At 42.9% G+C, this 26,072-nt stretch overlaps 1 protein-coding gene across 1 annotated transcript in view; it reads right to left on the bottom strand.

Annotated features, from left to right (window-relative positions):
* The window catches only part of TRPC6 (transient receptor potential cation channel subfamily C member 6), an 844,345-nt gene that overhangs the window by 461,205 nt on the left and 357,068 nt on the right, over positions 1 to 26,072 (bottom strand). Inside the window, exon 2 of the mRNA XM_086935285.1 lies at positions 7,681 to 8,455. Coding sequence (XP_086791411.1) covers positions 7,681 to 8,455 — 775 coding nt within the window. The remainder of the gene's footprint in view (positions 1 to 7,680; positions 8,456 to 26,072) is intronic.

Genomic DNA, 26,072 nt, shown 5'->3' with positions numbered 1-26,072 from the left:
CTCCATGATGGCTTCACTAAAATATGGGAGGTACCAATCATCTTGGCATAAGAAACCTGCACTGATTCCAGTGTCAAACTTATTAGACAGTGCACACCGAGGACCCTTTAGAGTGGTCCCCTGAAACCTACTAATCCTTAGTGTGGCCACCGACTGGCCCGATCCAGCCTGCTACCACCAACAGTGTTCTGACCTCATAGGGAGAGTGCCTGCACACTCTAAGGCCGAGTACAATGCCTTTCCTGGGTGGAGGCATTCACACCTCCCCCTGATCAGGAAGAGACATCCATGGTAGGAAACCTCAAAGGCCTTGCCACCAAATTAATATGACCCTGGCCTATCCTGTTAGAGGGAGCAGGCCTGTTCTTGTCCCCACCCTCTTTTTGGCAGGAGGACAGGTGGGAAAACTTAGAAAGAATAGGAGCTGTGCCCCCCACTGCCAACTCCAACCCTCAGGTGCTGGAGGCGAGGTGAAGTACTCTTTTCAGTGCCCACCATCTTGAAGATGGTGGGACTCCTCAATCAGGATCAGGGATATGCCAATCCCCTATGTGGAGTGAGCATTTTGAGGGTTAAATCACCCTTAAGGTAAGTAGGCCATTGGCTACTACCTGACACTCCCTTAAGCACCCCTAAATATAACATTTAGGTAGCCACACTGAGCCTGAACTTCAGTTCCTGATGACCTAAGAAGAACCAGACACAAGAGAGCTGCAACAGCAGAGAAGACTGCAGAGACCAAGTACTTGCCCCAGCCCTACTGGTCCGTCTGTAGCCCTTGGCGATCCTGCAGCAAAAGATGACTCGTTCTGCATTCCAGTGCCCTCCAGCACCCTCGGAGGATGACTTCCTTCAATAAAGATCAAGACTCCAGAGAACAGGAGACCTGATTACCAAGCAACCATCTTTAAAGTAAGGACCCTGTGACCTGAAGAACCGCAAAGCCTGCCACAGTTCCACCCCTGCACCGAGTGGTTCTGGCAAGGTTCCCCAGCACTCTAGTGCCATATTCCACCATGAGCTGACCTCCCTTGGACTCCTCAAAGTTGTCTGAAGCCTCTGCAAGAGACCCCTCCCCCAAACACGACATGCTTGGGGAAGCCGTTTCGGACACCAATAGGCACCCCTGGACCCGTTGCCCTGGACATTGCTGAAGAGCAATAAAGGTGTCCCTTCGACCCTAGAATCAAAACTTATCTCCTCAGCTGTTGGTTTCCTTTGACCAGCCGCCTAGCCTGAGCCTCCAGACCTTGTTCGATTTGGCCGTTCTTCATTACCTTGAGTACCTGATGCTGTGTTGGCACCCTGCACCTGGCTGCAACTGTGCCCCTGGTAGTGTAGTGTTCTTGCTGCTTTGGGCCCCATCCAGGGCTTGCTTAAACCCCCAAAGACTGGTCCCCAGACTGCTGCTAGCTACCTGTAAGCGGCCTCTGTCCAAATTCACCCAATCTCCATAAAATTGCACCGGGCTCCTGACCTCAAATTTGCACCTAGCCTCTGGCTGCCCTGGTGCCACTGGTAGCGCACTGTTGGTGCAGAACTGAACCTTGCCCAATACTGACTTTAACTTCCGAAGACTGGTCTTGTAAGTCAATGTTATCCCTATGTATGCTGAATGTTTTCTTCATCTAATAGGTTAACATTGCAAATTGCACTGTGTCCATTTATTTATATTGAAAAACGTATTTACCTCTGACAAAATTCTGTGGTACTGCAAAATAAATATAACCAAGTATTATTTTTATAAATTGGTCTTGGATTCATTAATTGAGTATGTGACTCATTTATTACCACTGTATGTACAACAAATGCTTAACACTGCCCTCTGATAGGCCTAACTACTTGCCCACACTACCACACACGAGAGCATTTGTATTATCTACTTTAGCCTTTGTAAAGCCTCTGGGGATCCACAGGACTCTCTGCACACTATCCTCATTTTGGTATAGTCTACAGAAAGCCAGCTGCCTACAACGGTTCGGCTGACTGACCCCCTGTTTTGATCAACATGGACACTACAAGCTCCAGAGGACTCCCTGAAAATTCCCAGCTGACCTGCTGCTCTGGATCTGTCTGGACCTGCAACTGGACCTGCCTGAACCCCGCTGGCTTCTGCCGGAGTCAGTTCCTGATCCCAAAAGGTGCCCCTCAGGTCTTAGAGCTTTTCTGTGGTATCTGTTGAGCTCTTGCCTGAAGAAAATCCTGAAGTTTTCAGGTCTTGGCGACCTCAAATGGGCCAGTTCATGCCAAAATCTTGCCGCCTATGCTGGCCACTAGCGTGAAGCTCCGGTGAGCCAGACTCTTTAGAGACCCCAGTTAATTATTACTAAAAGGCAGGGACTGGATGATTTGAACTGAAAAACACACAAAAATGCAGAAACAAGCATTCATCAAACAAATACAAAAAACAATTAAATATTTTATGTAATTCTCAAAATATATATAGAAAATCTAAATTTTAACAATGATGGGAAGGTTGGAGCTTTTTTAAAGTTGAATTGAGGCCACTTATCGTCCATGCTACATTCTGTTTGATACATTTGATCTCAACCCGCAAATCAATCTGAAGATACTTACTTAATTTTTGTCTTCAATTTCAAATTACTTCACATTTACAGAAAGTATTACATTTTTTAATTGTATGTTTTTTTCTTTATTTATATACATTCCATTAATATTTCAACACTATTTAATTTTCTAAGCAGTTCCAGACACCCAGAGAAGGCTTTTGGGACCCCCAGATCACAGGTTAAGAACCACTGCTCTAAACCAAGATGTATTGTCATTGCCAGTGTTTGGTTAATTCTTGTGGTTGCATGTGAATTATTCTGATACCGTAGACCATTTGATAACAAGAGTATGCAGAAGACGGTAATACTTTTAGAACATGAAATGTGCAATTCAAGGAAGGCACAGATAAATGAAATGTAGAAAGAAAGCACATATATATAACAAGCAGTGTTTTTGAAGAATATTTTATGTTTTCAATACCTAACTATTCCAAATTAAATAAGGAAGAAGAAAGATAAAGCTTTCTAGAAATTGGGATATGCAACCTTTCTTCCAAGAGGATATTATATATCCTAAATTTTATATCATCTCAATTGAGCTGATGGGGGCAGTTCTCATTCAGAATCGACTGTTGGGCACATAGCTACCCACTTCCTCTTGGTAGATAGGAAATATAAATTGAAACACATATACACAAAATAGCAGCAAATCAGTGCCCACACCCATGGTTCATGCAGCGTAGCACTATGAACTAAACACCTGCAACTTGCACTGGACTTAGGTTTGATCATGACCTGTAGCCCACTTGGCGCATTAAACATGTAATATCACATTTAATGCATCTTTTATTGTCTAAGAAAAAGATTCACATTAAAAGAAGGTGATAGATTGGAATTATGGGCCTGATTCATATAATAGCAGGTGGCCTGTTTCTCTCGTCGGGACGATGAAGTAAATTACTCACCCACCCTGACGGAGGTGCCGCCTACCCATCACGGTGGTTCCGGTCTATGCTGTTTAGCAGTTTTCATTGCCCCTTAATGCTAGGGTTTTCACAGAGGTGATGGGCAGTGAAAACTGACCTCTAATTCCACCCATCTAAATAGGGTAGCTGGAATTGGATGTTTGCTTCCAGCAGGCCTTACTCCACCGGTTTATCAGAGGGATTTCATCACATTGGAGATGAAGTAGGTAAACCATTCTCATGGTGGTATGTATACTCCAGTGCCATTGAGATGGAGTATACATACTGCCAAAATATAAATTAAGCCCTATTTTCTAGTCTAATGCTGTCTGTAGTCCACTATTATTGAACTCTGCTAGCTTTTGAGGGTTTGTCGAGGTACTTCATTTACTTCCTAAGGGCCTTTGCAATCAGAAGCATCCATTTTGGAGACATCTTGAAAGGCCCAAATCTCTGTCCTCCTAGTCAGTCTGGCACCAACCTGGGGGGGGTTAGGAGGGGAGAAGCTGTCCCAGAACTGGTTTGAAGTGACCAAGGAGGAAGGGGTTGCTCATTAACCTAGCCATACTTTTGGAGGGCTCACAAACTTTACACAAGACGAGAAGGGTTTCTCCATCTTAGAGTTTGAGAATATGAGGCACAGTGAGAAACAGGAACGGTTGCATAAATGAGGAGGGTTAAATGTGGGAACATTTACCTTATTTGTTATGGAGGGACCAGGAGTCACCCCACCTACCCACCCACTAGCTACTGCCAGGCAATAATGTGGCATCCCTGGCACTCTCATCGGACACAGCCATAGCCTAGACCTGCTGACAGAGGTGCCGCCTGCCTAATTATGAGATGACCAACAAGCTGGCGGTCATTTCTCAAGCACCTGCAAGAACTGCCATCATAGCCGTTCCTGTCAATGCTGTTTTCAGTTTGATGCAGGGCTCTGTCAATATGATGAAACCTTGCACCTAATTGGTTTCTTACTTATAAGTAGAATTTTGATTTTGAAAAGAAAATGTTCCCTTTGCCATGGAAGTCCTCTTCCAAAGTGATAGGAGCATTTAGTTCCTATGCTCCTTACTGCCAGGGTTTTCCCAGTGGTGACAAGCAGTGAAAGCTGACCTCTAATTCCATCTCAACTAAATTAGGTGGGCGGAATTAGAGGTCTGCCTCTGATGGCCCTTCATCAAGATGGTGACAGAGTAGTCTCTGCCGTGATTAAATCTAAAATCAACTTGATTTTAACTCCTTTGTCGCTTTGAACGTTCTGCGCCAGTGCTGAACGTTCGAAGAAACGGGTGCGGTCGCGTTGGCCAACGGACGTGCGCAGCACTGGCAAGGTAATGCTTGCGACGACCGTTGGCTGACGGCAGCACTAAAGGGGTTAAATTTGGTTGTGAGACCATTATTTTGGTGATGCGTATACTCCATCAGGGTTGCGACATAGAATACATACAACCAAGCTATACATCTCTTAAGTCTAAAAGTAAAAATTGTGTCTGGGCAAAGGTGCCAAAAGTATTCATCCAGTAAGGGGACTACCCTGGAAATTCACATTTTTTCGACTCAGAGCTTTTCCCATCAAAGTCAGTGGCTTCAGCAGGACCTCGTCAAAAGCCAATCCTACTTTGTGAAGACTTCTTCGGATACAGGATGTAGCCGTGCCCTACTGAAGGATTGTGCCTTCTATTTCAGAGGTAAAGGTAAAACTTTCAACTTGATTGATCCTGGATTGTGTAACTGATTTGTGCGTTCTCATGGTCGCTGTGAAATAGCCCTAGGTCCCCGTCTATCACGACCACAGAGCTTTGTGCATTTTAGTGCTATTTTCACTTAAATCTTCTAAAATTCATATTTCCAATCCCCCATATTGGGTTTTTCTCAGTTTGAAGTAATTTTGTTTCTTAAAATATACCCTATTTTTCTAGATTGGATTGGGACTTTTATTGAGTTGTGTTTTTGACTTTTCAACTGCTTTGTTATTATTAAATGCTTCACCCATTTTTTATAAGTTAAGTCTATATGCTCTCTACTACCAGGGGTTGAGCTCAGGTTTAAATTACTGAAACACTTAACTCGGCCAAAGCAGATAGAAACGTGGGGGCATATTACCAACGTTTAGCGATATTTATCGCTAACGATGCTTAGCAACTAATTTGTTTACGCTAAGCATCGCTGGAAATTATCGCAGAGATAACTTGCTATTAGCAAGGTTTATCTCAGAAGTGATAAAAATCCTCGCGCTAACTGCCAATTGAGAGATTATCGCTGGAAAACCAATGATAATCTCTCGAAGTTTGGCGTTAGCTTGATGATAGGGGCTTACAAACTTAGCCATGATATCCACCTTCCATAGGATATCATGGCTAAGTCATGAAAATACCAGGTGTAAAAAAAGCAGTGCTAACCGCGGTTAGCGCTGCTTTTTTTTTATCACTAACAGGGTTAGCGAAATCCTTGATAATAACAACATTTCTCATATTATTTTTCTCTGGAACGCCCCTTTGCATCTCATTAGAGATGCAAGGGAAGGGTAGAGAAAAAGAGTGCTAACATGCGAATTTGCATGTTAGCACCCTGTTGCTAGTAGGGAGATAATTTTATCTCCGCTTTCTTGGCTTTCAAAGCCAAAAAAGCGGAGATAAATCCCTTGATAATATGCCCCGTTATTACCTGTGGTGGACCTCAATCCATTTCAACTAATAATCCCCTTTCTCACATAGCCAATAGGTCTGCCTTATTTGATTTTAATTCCAAGCCAGACACTTATATGTGAAACCAAGACCTCTGCACAGACATCCTGTGTGCATGGTGAGTGTATGTGTAAGGTATAGATGGTAGCAAATTTGATATAGCACACGTTGGAAGATGAGATACAGTTCCTGAGACAGAGAGTTTGTATAGCCTGCATTGCTGGAGCTGAAGGCAGGAGCCACAGGCACTGCAATGTGGAAGGACAGAGATAGGGCTACGCTTAATTTCTAAGTGATATAGTTTTGTGTCTATGTGTGTTGGGTCGAAGTAGTTGCCCTACTCCCATTGAGCCAGAATAGTTATAGAATACATTACACATTTTGAGATTTATCTAAAGGTGAGCTACACTCCATTTCTGTACAAGGTCAAAAGAGCACATTCCTGCAATTGTGAGTTCCTCTTAAATAACCCAATGAACAAAAATTAACAACTTAGCATGCTGGTTAATAAGTTATATACATTTTAAAGAAACAATTATATTATGAAGCTCTGAATTCAATTAATGTGTGATAAAAGTTGCTCTGCCTACCTAAACCCCAGATTGCAAGTACACACACACAACTCAATTTAAGGGTGATATCCTGTTGTGAACCTGAAGATCTATGAGGTCTAAAGAATAAAATACTGATCTGTCGGCCCTCAGTCTAAACTTTGATAGGTAAATTTTAGAAAGGTGATGTGTTTTTAGGGTATTTGGAAAGAACAGCAGCATATCCACTCAGTTCAAATCCATAGTGAACATTTAAATCTCAAAATTCCTAGAAATGTTGGCTATATTAGGCTTGAATGCAGCTAGGTTGTGGTACTGAAAAATGTCTAAAACTTCACGAAAGACCAAAAGATTGGATTTTCCAGCACTAGTACTAAATGTATGTCCCTCCACTGGACTCAATCATGAGCGAGCCACAAACGTTTAGCCTGTTCAGAAGTTAACCATGTGCTTACATGTACTTCTTGCTGCAACACTTTGCAAGTATGAATTACCATTTCAGATCTGTTGCATTTCTGAACAAACCCTGCTCCAGAATATATTTAAATGTCTTACCATGTGCACACATTCATGCTCATACATGCGTTCTCACTGGATACAAAGTCAATCATCCATTAAATTGTAAGCAGATGTTAAGGGACTGTGTTCACATTTTTTATAGTCTATCATATGTGCTGGCCATGCAGGTTATCCTTCCACTTTCCATTACACTGACGTCTCCAGAATTGATAGAAATTGCAGAACAGCCCCACATATAAACATGAAAAGATGCCAAGACAATTCCATGTCTGTACATGATACATGACTGTTTTAGGTCCGGCTAGCTGTATTTATTTAATTGGTGTTTCATTCATTTTATCACAGCTCTAACACTTATACAACACAGTGAAGGCCAAGAGGCATGATTGAGCAGACATCACATACAAGGTGAAGACATGCTAAAAGCATGTGCTGAAAAGGCACCTACCTTAAATTCTTTTTCAATGTTCGCCAGCACAGCCAGCTCATTGCTGAGTTCTAAGGCAGTCATTACGGGGTCTTCACTGGACAAGGAGAGGTAGGCGGGGCTTGCTAGTCCTTTGTAAGCATTGATTCTGGATCTGGAATGACTGAAAGAGTCATGTTTCTGTTTCTCACTGCATTCATTGCACTTGCAGAAATAGTCATGGGGTCTTTCTATGCGAGCTCCTTTCCGCAAAAGGGTGTGCACTATTTCATATTCCTGGCAGTGAGCAGCCAGGATGATTGGTGTAACATCATGCGAGAACCTTGTTCCATCCTCATCATATGCATAGAAATCATCGTGCTGGAGTTCTGATTGGCTGGGGCTTGTTGTAAGTCTCTTGGCTTCAGCGAAAGAAGGATGGCCCAGGATTGCTTCCACTATTCGGACATAACCCTTACTTATTGCCAGGAGCAGTGCATCCCCGACTCGTGCCAGATTCTCTTTCTTCAGGAGAAGTTCTGTAATTTCAAGATGTTCATTGGCAACAGCTAACTGCAAAGCGTTCTGCCCCATATAGTCAACACAGTTAACATTCAGTGAGAGGCATTCTTCAATCATTTTTCTCACTACAGGAATATTTCCATATTCTGCTGCATCCAAGAAACGTTCTTCATCTAAGGAAAGACTAGTCGATCGGTCACTGAACATGTACGCTGGGCCTCGATTTGCTTGCCTTCTTCCCTTCTCCCGGTGTATTGTCTGCCGGCAGTTTGTTAGTCTATTCTCAGGACTTCGCCTGTATTGGAATATAGCCAACATTAATATACAATACCCAACATCATGTACATCACTAAATTAGATAGATGCATCCTCTAACTATCAAGTTTGTTTTTGAGGCACAGTCAGAACTACTTGCTAGACTTAAGGAAGCTTATTTTTATTTGGTTAGCACAAACTCTCCAAAGTTCTGCAGGTAAAGTATGCATTTCTCTTACACCTTGTGCAACAAAAATAGGGCAGTCTATATTTTTTGTCATTCAGTGCTGCCCACTAATCTCATTCAGTCTTTTGGACAACATTTACTTTAGCACTAGACAGGTTTCAGGAAAATAGAAATTAAATGTTCCTAATGAAAACAATAGTGAGGTTTATACAAGTAACAAAGCAAATGGTAATTTATGTTCTACAAACAGACTACATTCTTTTAACTGAAAAATTACAACCATTTTAGGGTCTGAAAAACGTAATTTCTATACGTTTTACATAGATGGACTATATTCCCATCTTCGGGAAATCAATTTTTCAATTGTTTGCTTTTGGCTTGCCTTGCAAAAACTGATCATATGGAAATAACATTTGATTGTAGATAGGGAGGGTAATTTGTCTTGTGGTGTTGTGCTATCCCTGTATTGGCAATTTGAAAGGCTGTGTGATTCTGAAGAAATCACGTGACCTTGCAATGTATCAATTGCCTATGGGAGGAAGACATAGACTACAGGTTCCATATAAGTAGCTAATACAAATTTGAAACTCGTAATTGAAAAGTTGGAAAAATTTTAATTAGCATCATGACATACAAAGTAGTACCAGAACAGTTTAACTAAGAAAAAATTATCTGAATATATTATTGATTTGGACACTAAAATACTGCATGGGTGAAATACAGAGTAGGAACTTAAAGTACACATCTGAGAGTAATTGCTTTGTGCTCTGCTTTGGTCATGTTCAAAATGGTGTAAATAATATTTTGAACCTCGTTTTGATGGTTAATTGTTTTATGTTCTTTTTTTCAGGAGGGGATCTCAAATGAGATTTGGTGTTTCCTGGCTGGGTGGGTGCCCCCTATCCTTTACTCCTTCTTCAGATTCTTCCCTGTAGTTTGGGGAGGGAAACTACTGTATCCCGGAGGTGGGCTCCCTGGGACACAGTAAGTGAGCCAGCCCAGGAGGGATAGGTTCCAGAGGGCCATTAAAGACTTCAGGAGGGGGACAGCATAAACGTTTGGCTTCAAGGAGGTCCCTCTCTGTCTCCTCCATGGGGCATAGTGGGCTAGGGTATACCTACCCTGCCCCTTAATATCATTTTTTGTATGTTCAGGGCAGGGAACTAAGTCCCTGAGTCCTGTAATCGCTGCCAGAAATATTTTTCTCATGTTGCATTGGCAGTCAATCAGAGAGCGCATTCTGTCTCCAAAGGGAGCGAGATGGTCCAAGGTAAAAAGAAAAGCTCCCTGGATCAATAAGAACGCTCTATTATTAATTGGCACTCCAGCAAAACTCTTGAGATTCTTTTGTGGACCTAACAGTCCAGAAATGCAAATATTTTCAAACCTTAATTTACCAAAATGACTGCACGTATTTACACCAAATCACCCCTAAAAAAATCTGTGGACAAGATGTAGTTCGCTAACAAATTTGGTATGATTCCATTCAATAGTTTTTGGGGTCGCAATTCTTAGAGAAGTCTATGGAAAATGCATGCGCATTTTATGTTTCGAGATTCCCATTATTGTTGGCCCCCTGCTTTAATGTTCACTCTGAACTTTCCATGCATAAACTAGGCAAAAAGAGCACTTTTTTGGAAAGTTTGTGGAAATTCGTCAAATGGTGTCAAGTCATTAGCAGCACAATATATATATATATATATATATATATACACACACACACACTCGCAACAATAGCACCTGTGAAGTTATAGATATGCCTGAGAGCCCATAGTAAAGGCATATTTTGTTTCCTTCATAGCTTTGGCATTGTTTTATGAATCTAAACTAAACCTTCCAAAGGAAATGTTCATCCATTTTGGGTCATTCACAGTAAGTTTCACACAGGGCCTTCAAGCAGGGTCCAAGGAAAAGGCTGAGTCTCAAAAGTATGATTCGCACATTTTTTTCCCCCGCCCACAGACAGAGAAAGAAACAACTGAACTGAATGAAACCAAATTTGACACAAAGCTAGAACTTTACTTAGAAAGTGTGCTTTTTTATTTGCTGTAAATCCATTTAGTAAATTTTGAGAATTGGCATTTAAAAAGATGCTCGGAGCGGGCATAAAGGTAACCCTCCCAAAAAGTTAGCAGTAGCGGAACCCACCCGTCGAGTTCAATGGTACTACTGTGGTCCCACCAGAACTAGCTTGCCTGCCATGGTGCTACTGTCCCATGCAAGCTTCCCTTTCATGGTGCTGGATCACCTGTATGGGTCCTTGTACTACTGATACAGCACCGGTGAAGGAAGCTTGCACAGTTTTGCTCATCATGATAGGGAAGCTTGCTCCTGGAACCCCAAAAAAGAACCGTAGGCTTCTGGATTTGGCTGAGTGCAGCATGTTTTAGTCACCCATAAATGATTGGCAGCCCATGGGGGAACCTCTGCAGCAGAAGAGGTTGGCCTCCCACAGAGTGTTGGGTGTCCATGGAGGGCTGGCTGACCGTGGAGGGTTGAATATCTGACCTCTCCACACCCCAGGCTGTATACAATTAATGACCGCTACGAATGGCTGCAGGTAGTGCAAATTGGGGGTTGGCTGCACACAGATGGTTGGGCACAGGGCCTGGCTGTAAGCCAGGCCTTGTGGACAAACCCTACTAAGCTCAGCCAAAGGCTGTTTGCATCTGGGGGTGGTCACATACAGAGGTTTGTGTGAAGGGTCTGGCCAGAGACCAGATCCCAGAAGCAACCTTCAATGCATACAACTGAAGTTTGCATGAAGGGGATGTTGGCTACCTGAGGAGTGGCTAGTCACCTGCAGAGTGATGGGTGAAGGTTCTGGATGGACATCAACAAAAAACAGCAGTTAGGTCCAAAGAAAGTACAATTTAGATTGTATAGCCAGATATCTGGTTATTAAATTTGGAGAGAAGGGTTCTCCTACCACCTCAATGTCAAACATTCAACCCAGTACAGAGATCTGGGCCTAAATCTATCACAAAAAATGAGGCCCAGATCTCTGTACTGGGGTGAATGTATGACATTGTTCAGCATTCTGTCCATCAGTTGTTTTTTTTGCATTTGTCACCCTGAGTGGGATGGGTATGCCCAGATGTGGGTCCTGTGCTCTCCATGCAATTGGAGTCAAGCTAGCCTGGCTGATGAGGAGTGAAACCACAATACCAGCCTACTATGCTTGTTTCCAGTCCAGGGAAGACCTGGCTTGGCAGTGCAGGCTGGATGTTTCCCATTGGGAACAGGTTCAAGACTGATTTGTATATGGCTGCGTTTAAACTGGAATGGCATTGGGAGAAACATAACGATGGATTTAGGCCCAGATCTCTGTACTGGGGTGAATGTATGAAATTGTTCAGCATTCTCTCCATCAATTGTTCTTTTTCCAAGTTTTACCGTAGGACATTTTTGGGAGTCAAAATCCTCCTGGAAGGTGAGGGTGGAAGCCATCGCTGAAAAGCCTCTGTGAGGCTGGATAGCTTTGTCAGAAGACATTGCTGAACCAATGTGGAATGTGACAAAAAGCTTCAAGCTGGATAATCTTGATCTTCTTATCTGCCTTGTGTGCAACCTCCCTAGGCACACTTTAGCACCTAGTCCTAGTCCTCTGGAGATGGAAGATTTGACTATGGCTCCACTTTTTTAAAGATCTGAGAATGGCATTCATCATCAGTTCTGCAGCCCCCTGGGAGATCCACAAGGTCTCTCTATAGCCAGAGCCAGGTCTTTTGCAGGGTCCTTGAAGCCAACTGCTTGACTCTTGAGAATAGTCTCAGTCCCTGGGCTCCTGCAGAAGTTAGGTGGCAATGAGTCCTTATACAAGTCTTCAATTTGGGGTCAAGAGTAGGGTTCAGGATTCTTCTTTTAGCAGTAACTACTTCTTTAGATGAGCCTAGACATGTTCAGAAATCTACTGAGGAAGTGGTGGTAGAGGTGCAGTGTCAGATTTATCTTGTGCATTCAACAGTGACTGGAGAAATTCTACTAACCTATCCTAGCTATTTTCTTGCAGCTCCTCTAGCTCCTTTTACATCACTTCCTCCTTGCTTTACTATAAAATTGCATTGTTTCAAGGTTGTGAATTCCAGCTGCAATCAGGTAGCCCATAAGTCATTCCTTAATTCAGATTAGCTCTCCTCTCACCTCACAGTCAAAAGGGTCCTAGAAGAAATGAATAGGAGAAGTGCTCCATGCTTTCTCCAAGTCAAAAGTAATACTGCTACACTTCAGTGTGTTCTGCCAACTATCCCTACACAGCCAAAGATAGCTAATCACTACTAAGTAATCAAAATGTTCGGAAGCATGACATTGTCCTTTATCCAGGGTTGTCAACTCTTCTTACATGTATTCTAGCCCTGGCAGTGTGATGAGTGGAAGAACGGTTTGGAATACCATTAGGTTAGTTGTAGACAAGGAACGAACCCTTGATGAATGTGTGACTACTGGGGATGGTCACCTTCTTTCTATCAAAATAGTTACTGCCCATTATGAAAGGGCAAAATACCGGATACCATTCCATGCAAGAATATTATCACATGTGCTAATTGTGTCATGCCCCCATCTAAATTGAGATTTAGATAGGGCTTTTAAGCTAGGGATGACTATCTATTTGCTTTTTGTTTCCTGATGAAAAATATAGACCCTGAGTGGTTTTGATGTGTGGCTGAAACATGTCAACACTAAAAATCAATACCATATGGATGTAGGAAAAGTAACATCCCAGAACATCTGCTATTCAATTTTAATTTTGTCAGAGCCACCCCAAATAAATTAGGTGTTGAGGAGGACAATAGATAATTATAGGTGTGAGTGCCAGAGTATATGTAATTCCAATGTAAGATTTTTTCCCACCAATAATTGTTCAGGACACCATAAATTGTCTTTTGATGAAGCAACAGGTGGACTGCTCCCATTGGATACCGGTCCAAGACCGATTTAAATGTAGCTGGGTCCAAACTGAGAGGGCATGTTGTGCAAAATAACAATAGATTGAGATGTGGCCCGAGTAATTACCAGTGGCTGAGATTAATTCAAGAATTCCATCATTCACTTTTTTGTATACTTCGTCATTGCACAAAATGTGGGCGATATTCTTCATCTTAAAAGAAAATGGACCCAGTGAGAGGCTCTTGAAGCTTTCCTTTTTTGTATACTTTAGTGAGGCACCCTATGTGGGATCTGTATGGGCAGACGTGGGTTCCATGTACACTGTGAAACTAGAAACAAGCTAGACCTGGCTGCTGATCCCTAAGTATGGTGAAACCGGTCCTGTGTTGCTTGTGATCTGCTTCAGGGGAAGACTGGAGTTGGCAGCTTAGGCTGGACAGCTCTCATTGGAGCAAAGCTAAGACTGATTTGCATATAGCTGGGTCCAAACTGAGGGAGCATGATGTGCATAGTAACAATGGATTGGGATGCAGAGCGAGAAAACTACCAATGGCTGAAAAATAATTTAATAATTTCATCCATCATTTGTTTTGTATACTTTAGTGTGTCACCCTATGTGGGATGGGTATGCCCAGACGTGGGTCCCATGTACACTGTGTTACTTGAACCAAGCTATGCCTGGCTGATGCGTCCTACCTGGGGGGAGACCGGTGCTGGGTTGCTTTTATAACTGTTCAGAGAGTACCTTGCTTGGCAATTCAGGCGGAACTGTTCCCATTGGAGCACGGGCAAGACTGATTTGCATAAAGTTGGGTCTGAATTTAGGTGGCATGGTTTGCAAAATAACAATGGATTGGGATGTGGGCCTGAGAAATTACCAGTCACTGAGATTAATTTAAGCATTCCATCCATCACGTTTTTATATAATTTAGTGATGCACAAAAGATTTTTCATCCAAAAAGAAAAGGAATCAACTTAGAGGCTTGTGAAGCTTCCCTTAGGAACCTTTCTTGCCACGCAAATTAAACTATCCATCATTTTTCTCTGTTTTAATTCTGTTGCTTATTTGTGTTTGTGTATTATGGTAGGAAGGATGAACCAGTGATAGACCTCTCGCTCCCTTATGGTGAAAAAAAACTCGTTTTAGGTTAGTTCTGGTTCAGGCAGCCTAAAGTACATTTTTCAATTATATTTATTTGCTTAAGTTATGAAAGATCTGATTTCACTATAAACAGATATTGAACACAAAACAAGCAATAACTTTGGAATGATTTTAAAGACTTTACCTAAGTGGTGACAGGAAATTAAGGGGCTCATTTATGAGTCCTTGCGTCACTTTTGCACCGCTGGTTCGTCACTTTTTGTGACACACCAGCGGTGTAAAAAATGCGCCATGTTGCGTCATATTTACAAAGTGACGCATCTAGGTAGATGCGTCACTTTGTAAACCCCTGTGCCACATTATACCTGTGCCAGGTATAATGTGCAGGGTGGGCGTTCTGACGCAAGTATGCCACATAGAAGTGACGCAGTGAAATCTATGAGATTTTACTGCGCCACTTCTAGGAAGCAAATGCGTCAATATCTTACCCCTGCCTCACAGCAGGCGCAAGACTTATGCAGGGACATTGAAATGGGACTTGCCCATGTTAAATGACCCATTGCTGAAGTTGCGTCACTTTTGTGACACACTCCAGCAATGCGTCAATTTTGAGCGTACAGATATGTCAGATATACTGATATATCTGTAACTCCTTGTGACATGATGCATCATATTATAAATATGACAAATCCAGCATGTTGCAAGGAGGGTGCAATGAAAAGTGATGCATCGCTGTTTTCATTCAGTGATGCAGCAGTTTTCATAGATGAGGCCCTAAGATTTTAATCCCTTCTAAACTTATTTATAGGAAATCGACGAGGTCTACACAGTAAAATCACTTTTGGCTTTCATCTCACTGTGAAGGCACACTAACCACAATATGCTGTGTGGCCTGCGGGCTTACAAGCCATGCTTTAGGGTTGCTTTATCAATATATATGAATATGCTTTTTCTACATAGAAAGGTTTTACTACCTGTCATGTGCCACTGCTCTGCATTTAAAAAGCAGCTCAACCAGAGCACAGGGGTGCTCCTGCCAGACGCACACTTTTGTCATATTTATGGATGTATTAACAACACACTTCAGCCGACATATTATATTTAACTTCCCATTACATAGGTGCACTTTAGGCACTATTTGCAATGGGGTTATAGAGAAGTTTAATTAGCCATATAGAGAGTTCCAAAGCACAGCACATGGGTTAGAGGGTTAGCAACATCACTATATTATTGATTAATAGTGGTGAATATCACAGAGTTCTAAAGCTATCGAATCCTGACAAGCAACATTTCAATCTCTCCTGTAAAGGAAGCACTGAAAGCCATTCCAGTGTGTACAGATGTGTGGCTCTTTAATCCAACACCAGGAGACTAACACATATGTGTTTGACTTCAAAGAAGAGTCTTAATCACATGCCAAAAGCTATAGAAATCTGACTTTTAAACAATCACAACGAAAATAGACTTACATGTGAAATACCCTCAAGTGATTGATACCAAAGTAGAGTGGTTTCTCAATTTCGTGCATAAATGCATTGTGATTGAAAATGAAAATCTCTCTTATATCAAGAGTCAAGAAGATACTTAATAACATAATTTGGGGTAGTTGTACAGTATTCAATTGAGTCTTACAATCAAAATGATCCCTTATGATGTGCACAATTCCCTATGCATAATGCAAGTCTTTCGTTATACATAGTAAAACAGACAGTCAATCTATGCTAGCATACATATATGACTATTACAGCAATTAAAGCATATGTCATAATAAGAATCCACAAACTATAGCTGTGTATGGTATATTCAAATACATTGACTATGCATGACTATAATGTGTAGCACTGTATGCCGGTTTAGACCTACAATTCGCATATCCTCATGAAAAGTCAATATATTTGAATATATTGTAAAAACTATATTTTGTTTCTTGCTCTTTGAGGCTCAAACACCCAACTCCTTTTGATGCCCTTAGTTTTGAGCTTTAGATTGCAAATTGTTTTAACCGCATCGCTGCAGCGGTAATTTTTACGCTACGCTGCTTTTTTCTAAAAGCTGCGTTAGATGACGAGCTCAGCTCGTCATCCGCACACGCCCCCCGTGGCTGATGACGAGCTGAGCTCGTCATCAGCATCGAAGGGGTTAAGATGCTTTTTTTGTCAAATTAATCACGGTGCAGTTAATATGATAGGAAGTCGTGGGTTCCGATGTACTTTACAACTCACTTTATGCTAGAAGACACCTAGGATTGTATTCTTGATTTCCTTTCTCAAAACAGTATGAAAACTCTACTCTGATTTAATTGTAGTGTGAAAACAACCCTCAAATTGTTTTGTTGTCGAGCTGATCTACTTTCTCTTAGGTCTATGCCCACTTACACCATTACTGCTTATGTTACAACAACAATTGTTGTTTCACTTTAGGAAGCCATTTAACCAAGAATCATCATTTGAACACTTATTGGAACATATCAATAACATCCATGAGTTGTGTATACATTTTGAATAAACAATCATTTAAATAATATATTCAAGAAGAGCATTCATTACATTTTGATTCCTAGAATTTATAAACACCTCACTTTCATATATTTTTAAGATAACTTTTACTTGGATATAACTACACATGTTTGCAGAGACCCAATAAAAGTAAACAAAGAGTGAATTGTTCAGGGTGGCCGCTCCATTAGGTCAGAGGAGCGCCGCCACCAGCAGAAAACGAAACAATTATAAAATGAGTTTTAAACCCATTTTATTATTGTTTAATTTTAATCCCCTGGACCCAGCCCCTTGACTCTGATGAGTCTTGGGGTTGGGTCCAGGGGATGACACTGTTGGTGATGGAGTGATGGGTACTCCCTCCACTGCGCATAAGGGGTTTGGCCGGCCATCTCAAGCTGGCTAAACCCCTCATGCGCAGTGAAGCTCTCTCCAGCCTCAGCTGCATTGCTGGGGCTGGAGAGAGCAGGTGCAGACTACCAGTCCGCCTGGGAGTGCAAGTTGCTGGTGCCACAGCCAATCCTGAAGCTGCTCTTATTCGAGCGCAGCGTCAGGATTGGCCGCAGGGCAGGCTTGGAGCCTGTACTGAGGGCCAAAAGAGGGATGAGGCGATGCATGCGAGGCGGAGGCAAGGTAAGTTTACTTTATTTTTAATTTTGTTGCCCTCCAAACCCTCCCCACCTCCACCTCCCTCCTTTGGCCCGGCCGGCCACTGCCTCCCCACATTTTGACAGGGCATGGGGCGCTACTGGAATGGTTTAACTTCAAATAAATTCCAAGGCGTTTATTTTGTGTATCAAATTGTTCCCAATGCAACGTAAAAAAAGCTAAAGCTACAAACATTTGTCAAAGTATTACCCAAACTGAGGCCTGTTTTATTTTTTTATAAATCCGAAACATTGCTACTTTAGTTGCCTTGTATTATAAAACATAATATCAAAGAGCGTGTGGACTTCCACAATGCAAACTTTAAGTCTTTTTTCATCTTTGTACTTTATTTTTCAGGACTGTGCCCCTGTCGGGATATATATATATATATTTTTTTTATTGTTGTTGTTTCTAACCACCATTGCTCCTGAAAGGTTTGTTAATGTAGTCAAAATGTATTCATTGAAATAAAATAAAATATATACAAATGTTGCTTCTGAGTCTTCCTCTCCACCTCACGTGAAGCCTATACCCTGATAATATAGTTTTTTATTGAAAACTCTTGTGGTTCTCTCCCATTGCTGTCACATTCACCACCTGAATGGTACTCCTCTCCAGTGAATCCCACATGCAGCATTTGGGTAGTGAATCTCTGGACAACCCAAATCTGTACAGTTTATATAATATACAACGTTCAACATTGGGCACAGACTGAAATCACATTCAACTCTACTTGTCTTTATTGTTATAATAAAATAAACCAGCTGTGAGAGAACTGTAGATGTGATGATTGAGCAAAGAGACTCAGTGCCTTTAACTAAATGAACAACAAAATCATAGAACCACCAGATGTTTGCAAGGGTCAAAAGGATATGCATCTCTGTGTCATCATGCTTATGTTTTGGATTGGCTAAAAAGGCGCTTGTGGACAACAAGACTCACTCGGCCAGTAATGCAGAGGGTGCGTGCGTGTGTGTGACCTATGTGACGCATTTCAAGCTGCAGAGCAATGTAGTGCTGTCCACAATGCTGGACACAATGAGGGCTTTCACCCTAAGGAGTGTAGAGAAACAGAGGCAATGTGAAATCATGAATAGAGTAAATCATGCAGTGGTTCAAAATGGAGTGTCTTATAAGGAGGGCAATAGCTGTAGCTGTCAGATCTGAGGTTGGGCAGTGTAAGAGGTGGTGCCTTAAAGGGGTTGGAGGTGGACATTCCTTGCATCTGTAATTTATTTTTGCTTGAAGTAATTGTTTTTGTGGTTTAGTGTAGAGCCTGGCGGATGAAGTTGTTGAGATTGTTAAAATATGTAAACAACATATGTAAACAATACAGAAAAAACGGGAGATTTTGCGGACTATCCATTTTTTGATCATCAGAACTCAGTGGCTTTACATTCTATTTTTCAACAGATGTCAGGTAAGGATTAGAGATGACATCAGCCCATAACAACGGTATTGCACACACACTGCAGTGACTGAAAACACCAGACAGTCCCGAAGAAAGTAAGGGGGATATTCTCAAGAACGTGTGATAATCATCGGCAAAATCAGTTATTGCAATGTTTCAATTCGCCGTCTATCGCAGGAAAATAACTCTGTGTTAACATCCTATTCACAACACGGAGATAACATGCGATATATTCCCGCTAACGTGTCAAATGTCCACGATAAAAATCACCGGGAAGGCGACAAAAATGCAAACCCCAACGTGCAAAAAGTTGCGATGGCCCAACTGCGAAAAAAAATCTGCGATAATCTTCACCAGGCCTGCAAGTCACACATGTCAGGCGGGAAAAATCACTATAAAAGTAGAAAAATTAATAAACAAACAAAAGCAAAACAACAGTAAAGCACAATGGAGGTAGCCGGAGCAAGTACAGAGGACAACCAGAACCCCACAAGCCACCCCGGAGGCCCAGCATGGTACCTCGGGTCAGGGAAGGGCAAGGACAAGAAGAAGAGGAAGACGCGGTTCAGTCTGCAGGAAAACAGGATCCTGATAACGGAGGTAGTAGAACACCCTCAACTACTGTTTGTCACCTCCACTGTGTTATTGGGAAAAAAATGGAATATGGCAGTCCATCGTGGACACGGTGACTGCAGTCGGAGTGCTGAAGAGGACAATGGAAGAGGTCAACAGGCGCTGGAATGATGTGAAGTGCAAAACTAAGCAGAAAGTTGCCAACAATCGGAAGGCAGCAATGCAGACTGGAGGTGGGATTCCAGCGCCACAGGAGGAGCTGGACGAGATGGAGGAAATGGTGTCCACAGTCATCAGTGGGGAGACGGTGGCAGGAGTTGGGGGACCGGACACTGCTCCAGGGTGAGTAACGACCAGGGACTAGGGGGACGGGGGAGATGGGCACAATGGCACACATGCACAATTAAGTATAGCACATCTGCAGACAAACCATGTCCCAGACCCCCAACTCCCACCAAGAGAACAATGTACCCATGTATGCAACATCTCAGCACTGTATAAGCACAGAAGTGAAAGGCACACCGAAAGGGATAAAGGGCAGAAAAATCAGAGCTGCAGGAGCGACTCTCCCAAAATGCAGAACACACACATAACATGCAGCGCACATCAACATTGACAACAGTGTGGTACAAACTGAAACACATCCACAACAGAATAGAGGACACAACTGGTGCCGCTTGTGTGTAGAAACTGGCCAACACATTTGGCATTGTAGGGAAATGTGAGTTGACAATGTACAAGTACAAACACACATCCATGATGTTGTCAAAATGTTCACTGTCCCGCATCAAATGGACAGCTCCTTCCTAACAGTCACAATGTACACTGTCATGCAGTCTGCATGTAAACATGTACAATGCGTCAACATACATGTGAACACAATGTTAAACTGCATCTCCCCTTCACATTGCAGAGGGAAAACCAACACCTCCTGGAGAGCAGGCCAAACCTCTCTTCTCTTTCCACTCTCTATCTGGGTGTATCCCTGTGGTTATTATTAATGCATGAGGGCCTAGGTCCCTACCACATCACATTCCCCAGTGCCGGAGGTGGCATGATGGCGTCCGCACCACGAGATTCACTCATAAAGGGTCCGTGACTTGCGGTGCACTGACTTGGTGGGACTGGATACACTGTGGCCGGCAAAGGCACACCGCCATGGGACGGTGACTTTCAGTGCACTGAGGTAGGGCCACCTAAAGAGCTGAGCAGGTGTACAGCCTGTGATGATGCCCCGTCCTGGCGGTAAGGATTTGTGTGAGCCCTGCTGGACCGCAGTGTAGGCCTGAGCCAGTGAGCAGTGTGGGCCTACCGCCACATGGCGTTGCCTCGCAGGTCACAGAGTTAGTGGCACCTCAAGAGGTAAGCGGGTGTGCAGCCTGCGATGATGCTGTGTGCACTGATATGATCTCTGCCATTGCGAAATCAAAACCCAGATTCAAGTGTGTTACCTGGTGGCCTGTGGTGCAGGGCTGCATGATGTAGAGGCTGCCATGGTCACGGGCCCCGGGATTGGCACTTGCACCGGCACGTGGTGTGCCCTCTTGGAGACATGCCTGTGCCGGAAGGTGAGCAGTGAGGCCTGGGTGCGCATGGGCGGGCAATCACCGCTGGGTGGCGGGACAGGCTGGGGTGCAGCAACCTGTGTGCGCAGGGGTGGGCAAGCGATAATGGCGCATGCCACTGTATGACTCTGTTTCAGATAAGGAACTTGGTGGACTGCAGTGTATACAGGAATGTGGATGGAGACACACCAGTAGCAGCAGGTGAGCAGTATGACCTGGGTCTGCAATGTCAGCACTCTCTCTCTCTCTCTCTCTCTCTCTCTCCCTCTCTTTCTCTCCTTCTCTCTCCCTTTCTCTCTCTCTCCCTCTCTCTCTCTCTCTCTCTCTCTTTAGCTCTGTCTCTCCGACCTTTGATGAGTGCATGACACACCTTCTTGTCTAGAATTTTGTCTTGCAGGCTATGACTTACAGATTGTCCTGAGAAGATCCACCATGACTCTTCAAAATTGTTGTTTTGGGTTTATTCTGAATAAAAGGATTTGTTTGGAAATTCGAAGATGAATGTATGATTCTCCTTTTTCTGACCACACATGTATGTTAAGCTTTGTAATTTTGTGACATCAGGCGAATTATTTTGTTCATGATTTCGTTAAGTTGATGTAACATATCTTTGTCCGAGGGCGGGGGGGTCTTGGGGGTGGTGGCTGTGGATGTTGTGGCCTTCTTGGGTGTCCGCGCTGCATGATCAGTGTCTCCATGGCATCTGTTGTTCTTCAGGTGTGGCTCTTGGCTGGGATCCCTTTTTTGGTGCAGGTTGTCGTCCGACTTTACACCAGGTAAGAGCAGGTGTTATATCCCTGCTGCTAACGCGCCTTATCGCCTGTTTTGTGATCTTATCAGCGATCTGGCTGGTCGTTGAGAATTTTGCGAAGTGGTGTTTTTGCAGCTTTTTGCATGGGAACGCCTACTCTGCATATCATTAGCGCTAATTACCGGTGTCATCTGTGGCTGTTTTTTGCGGCTGCTATCGCGGGGAAACTGGTGATATTGGATGTTAGCACCAGCTTGTGAATGGGGCAATACATTTATTGCGGCTTTGGCTGTGATAAAGTGCCTCTAACTTGTTGATAAGTCCTTGAGAATATGGCCCTAAGAATAAAAAGGTCTGCTTCATTCTTGTTGAATTCTGTTTTATGCTTCCTGACTGTGGCACTAAAATGAAAGACGTCTTGAGTGTCTCATTTTTTACCTTTGATGCTTTTTTGTATCATTACTACATTGTGCTCACAGTGTTTTTTGGCTGCTCGAGAGGTATTTCAATAGGGGCAAAAAAAAAAACCATGTGAAGCAGATTTTACAGTTCAAATAAGTTCTTACTGTATCACTGACAGTAAAGGTCGATGTTCAGCTCTTTACACAAAGTCTTCTTCATCTTTTTGAGACACCGGAGCAGGTTCCCGGGGCATTAGACGTATCAGTGTAGGCTCATTTCTCCAAATCATACGTCTTGCACTGAGAGAAGTGATATTCTGTTGAAGGAGTCTGAGGGTAGGTATCATTTCAGCATCCCAGTGCAGCGTCAAGAGTGACGAACGTAGCTGAATACGTCACTGTTTGAGGCAGAGGGTTTGGGAATTTATCATATTCATAACTGTGATCTAGCGCAGGAACATGAGAGTGGTTTTCAGCTGGATACTTACACTCAAGTTGTGAATAAGATGTACGACGTTGTTTTGATGCTGTTGGAACCTGAGTTTTAATTTTACTGGCAGAGTGCAGTAAATGCTTAGTCAATGTGACAAGCATCTGCAGTTAGGAAAAAAGTATTTTGAGGCAAGTGCCATAGAGGGAGGATCCCAAGAAGGATGCATTTGCGCTAGGACGTGATTTTGGTGACGTTCCTAATGTCTTAATTACTTACTGTTAATTGCATTACTCTGAGTCCTATTTCCTCACTTTCAACCATTATATGCGAGGCCTCCCCCCTCCCCAGACACCAATCCCACTAATTCCAATTGATTAAAAGGCCCTCCCCACCACCACATCTCCTGTTTGTAACAAGCACCAGCCAACAAGTGTCAATTGTATCGCAGGGCTGGTGGGGCTGTGGCTGCAAACAAAGGGATAGGATTAAGAGTAATGCAATTACCCGTAAGCAGTGAAGATATTACTTCTGAGTGTATTCCCTCACTTGCAGCTATTGCATGTGAGAAGTAGCATGCCATAAAATCAGAACTCACAGTGCCTGCTGAACACCCATATTTATTAAGACACTACATCAGTGAGACATTGTACATCAGCAAGTCTATAATGCTTAGCAAATTTGGAAAAATCAGCCCAGGTCACCGCTTGGCAAATTTGCACAATAGATGCACCCTGCATCTCTGCCACAGTCGAAGCTATACTCTGGGTAGACCTACCCTGAATCGAAAAAGGAGGCACTTGACCCTGAACCTGATAAGCCTTAGTGTCCAACAACCTGACCCATCTGCTCACTGTAGCTGTCGCAGATTTCTCCCCTTTCCTGGCTGAGCCAAAGATCACAAACAATGACTCCACCATACGCAAGGGCTGACCCCTCTGGAAATCGACCAGAACCAACCAACTTCTCCTCCTCCAGTGAACCAGGAGAAGGGAAAAGTTCAGGAAAAATCACTTCCTGCTGGAAGTGAAAAGAAGAGTTAACCTTTGGGGTAAGCCCTGGCACTGGCAGCAACACCACTCTGCCACAAAGGTTTCTAGTTAAGAGAAAAAACAGAGCACATCTAGGTGCTGATTGAATTACCCTATATATTTCACATGATAATCTGGGTGTCAGGAGTGCTACAATAAAGAGAGTTCTGGTAGTTTCCAACAATATTTGTCCCTGTTTTGATGTATTTTAGACCTTTAAAGTAGAGCTGACCTGGATCTCAGAAATAGTGAATTTATAGAGAACAATTCATTGTTTCTCTGGGATCTCAAAGATTAGGTGATCTTCACAGAGGTATACTGAGTATGAATTACAGTGGGAATAACATTAGAAAGTTAAGGATGTGATGAGGGGAGGCGGAACCACTTGGAGGGCTTGAAAAAAGGTAGCAACACAAGTATTTTTCTTAGATTGCCTTTCTAAAGTGGTTTGTTTCACTGTCCAGAGTGGGGAGCACTATGAACAAAGTGGGGTGATGTAGAAGCAACAAAGGTACTAGTTTGTATTCATTTCTTTTGTTGGGGTATCTGAGAGGTGAAGAATGTGGCTGTAATCCACTAATCAACCTATCTGTGTACAGATACATATGAAACATAGCACAGGATTCAACATGCTAGTAGAATAAAGTTTATTGCATGATGCTACTCATATATCTAATGTGAGAATGTGGGTTGCTGGCTGAGGGGAGTGTGATCCCTTCTTAAGAAGCAGCCACAATCCCTGTCTAGATGAACACCAAAAATTCACAAACAGAACAGTCAGGCTTAACTAAGAGGCAATGTGTAAAGTATTTTTTGAGCACACAAACAGCAATAAAGTGACACCACAAGAAAAAATCCCACACCAATTTAGAAAAATACAGCAAAATGTAATACATTATTTGAGGCAAAAACAATAAAATTCCAATTCGTAGAACTGAAGATTTGCAATTTTATAGATTTACTGTAAGTATAGCATCTAAAAGCACAAAGCACCACTTGCGTTTATCTGGTTATGCGAGGCGAAGTGAAAGTCACAAGTTCAGGCTGAATGTGATGGAGTGCCAGATACAGGGACCAGGTTATTCCTGCTGGAAAAGTTACCTTCGAAAGTCCAAGGTGCACAGTTGGACAGTTGCAGAGAGGCTTCTTGAACTTGTTTTGTCCCTGTAGCTCAGAACAGGAGGCCCACAGCTGAACGTTAGCCTGAGATGTAGGGTGCAGGTCCAGTCTTCTTTTTTAGACAATAGGGCAGGCCTCAAGAATCCGTGCAGTTCCCTGGCAGCAGGGCAGTCCTTCTTCTGCTGTATCCACAGGCGCAGGAGAGTACTGAAGAGTGGGTCTGAGGGTCTCATTTGTATACCTGGTGCTAACCTAGAGAAGGGTAAAACCTTTGAGGATTCCCCCTCAGAGGTGTTTAGAATTTCCTGCCTCCCTAAACTGCTCCCACTCTGTCTATAGGCACAATAGGCTAGTGCAAAGTACATTGTGTATGAGCTGAGGCAGTGTCTTTGAAGTGCAAGTTAGGCTGTGCACAGCACTGCCCCCCTATCCTGCCTTGTATGGCCCATCCAACCAACATACAGGCCCTCCAGTGTGTGATTGCCTGGGAGGAATACACAAGGCCAACTGCCAGCTATACCTAGTCATGTAATCCAGGAAACAGGCTGCAGGTACCAGATGGTTAGGACAAAATAATTACAAGTTTCTAAAAGTGCCATTTTTTTTAATTTGTGGTTTAAAATCGGACTTAATCATTTTAAACATAGTGCAATCTGCACTAAGGGCTGTTAAGTGCATACCCTAGGGTTGACTTATTTGTATTAGAAAAGAGACTTGGGCTTGGCACAAGGTTTATTTTGCCAAGTGGAACTGCACACACAATGGCAAGCCTAAGACAGGTTTTAAAGGGCTACTTGGGTGGCACAATAAGTACTGCAGGCCCACTAAACGTTTTTAATGTATAAGCCAGAGGTACATATAGAACCACTTTACTATGGAAGTACAAGTAAGTTAAATGTGCCAACTGGGTGTAAGCCAATGTCACCATGTTTAAAGGAGAGAGCAAAGACACTTGAGCACTGGTGAGTAGTGGTAAGGTACACAGAGTTCTAAGGGCTAACAAAAGCACATTTGGAAAAACAGGGCACCTGCAGAGAGGGCCAACACACTACTCATA

This window comes from Lissotriton vulgaris, chromosome 8 (assembly GCF_964263255.1).
Source record: "Lissotriton vulgaris chromosome 8, aLisVul1.2, whole genome shotgun sequence".
Classification (NCBI taxonomy): Eukaryota; Metazoa; Chordata; class Amphibia; order Caudata; family Salamandridae; genus Lissotriton; species Lissotriton vulgaris.
The sequence above is the reverse complement of the archived record's forward strand: the minus strand, read 5'-3'. Positions and strand labels throughout refer to the sequence as shown.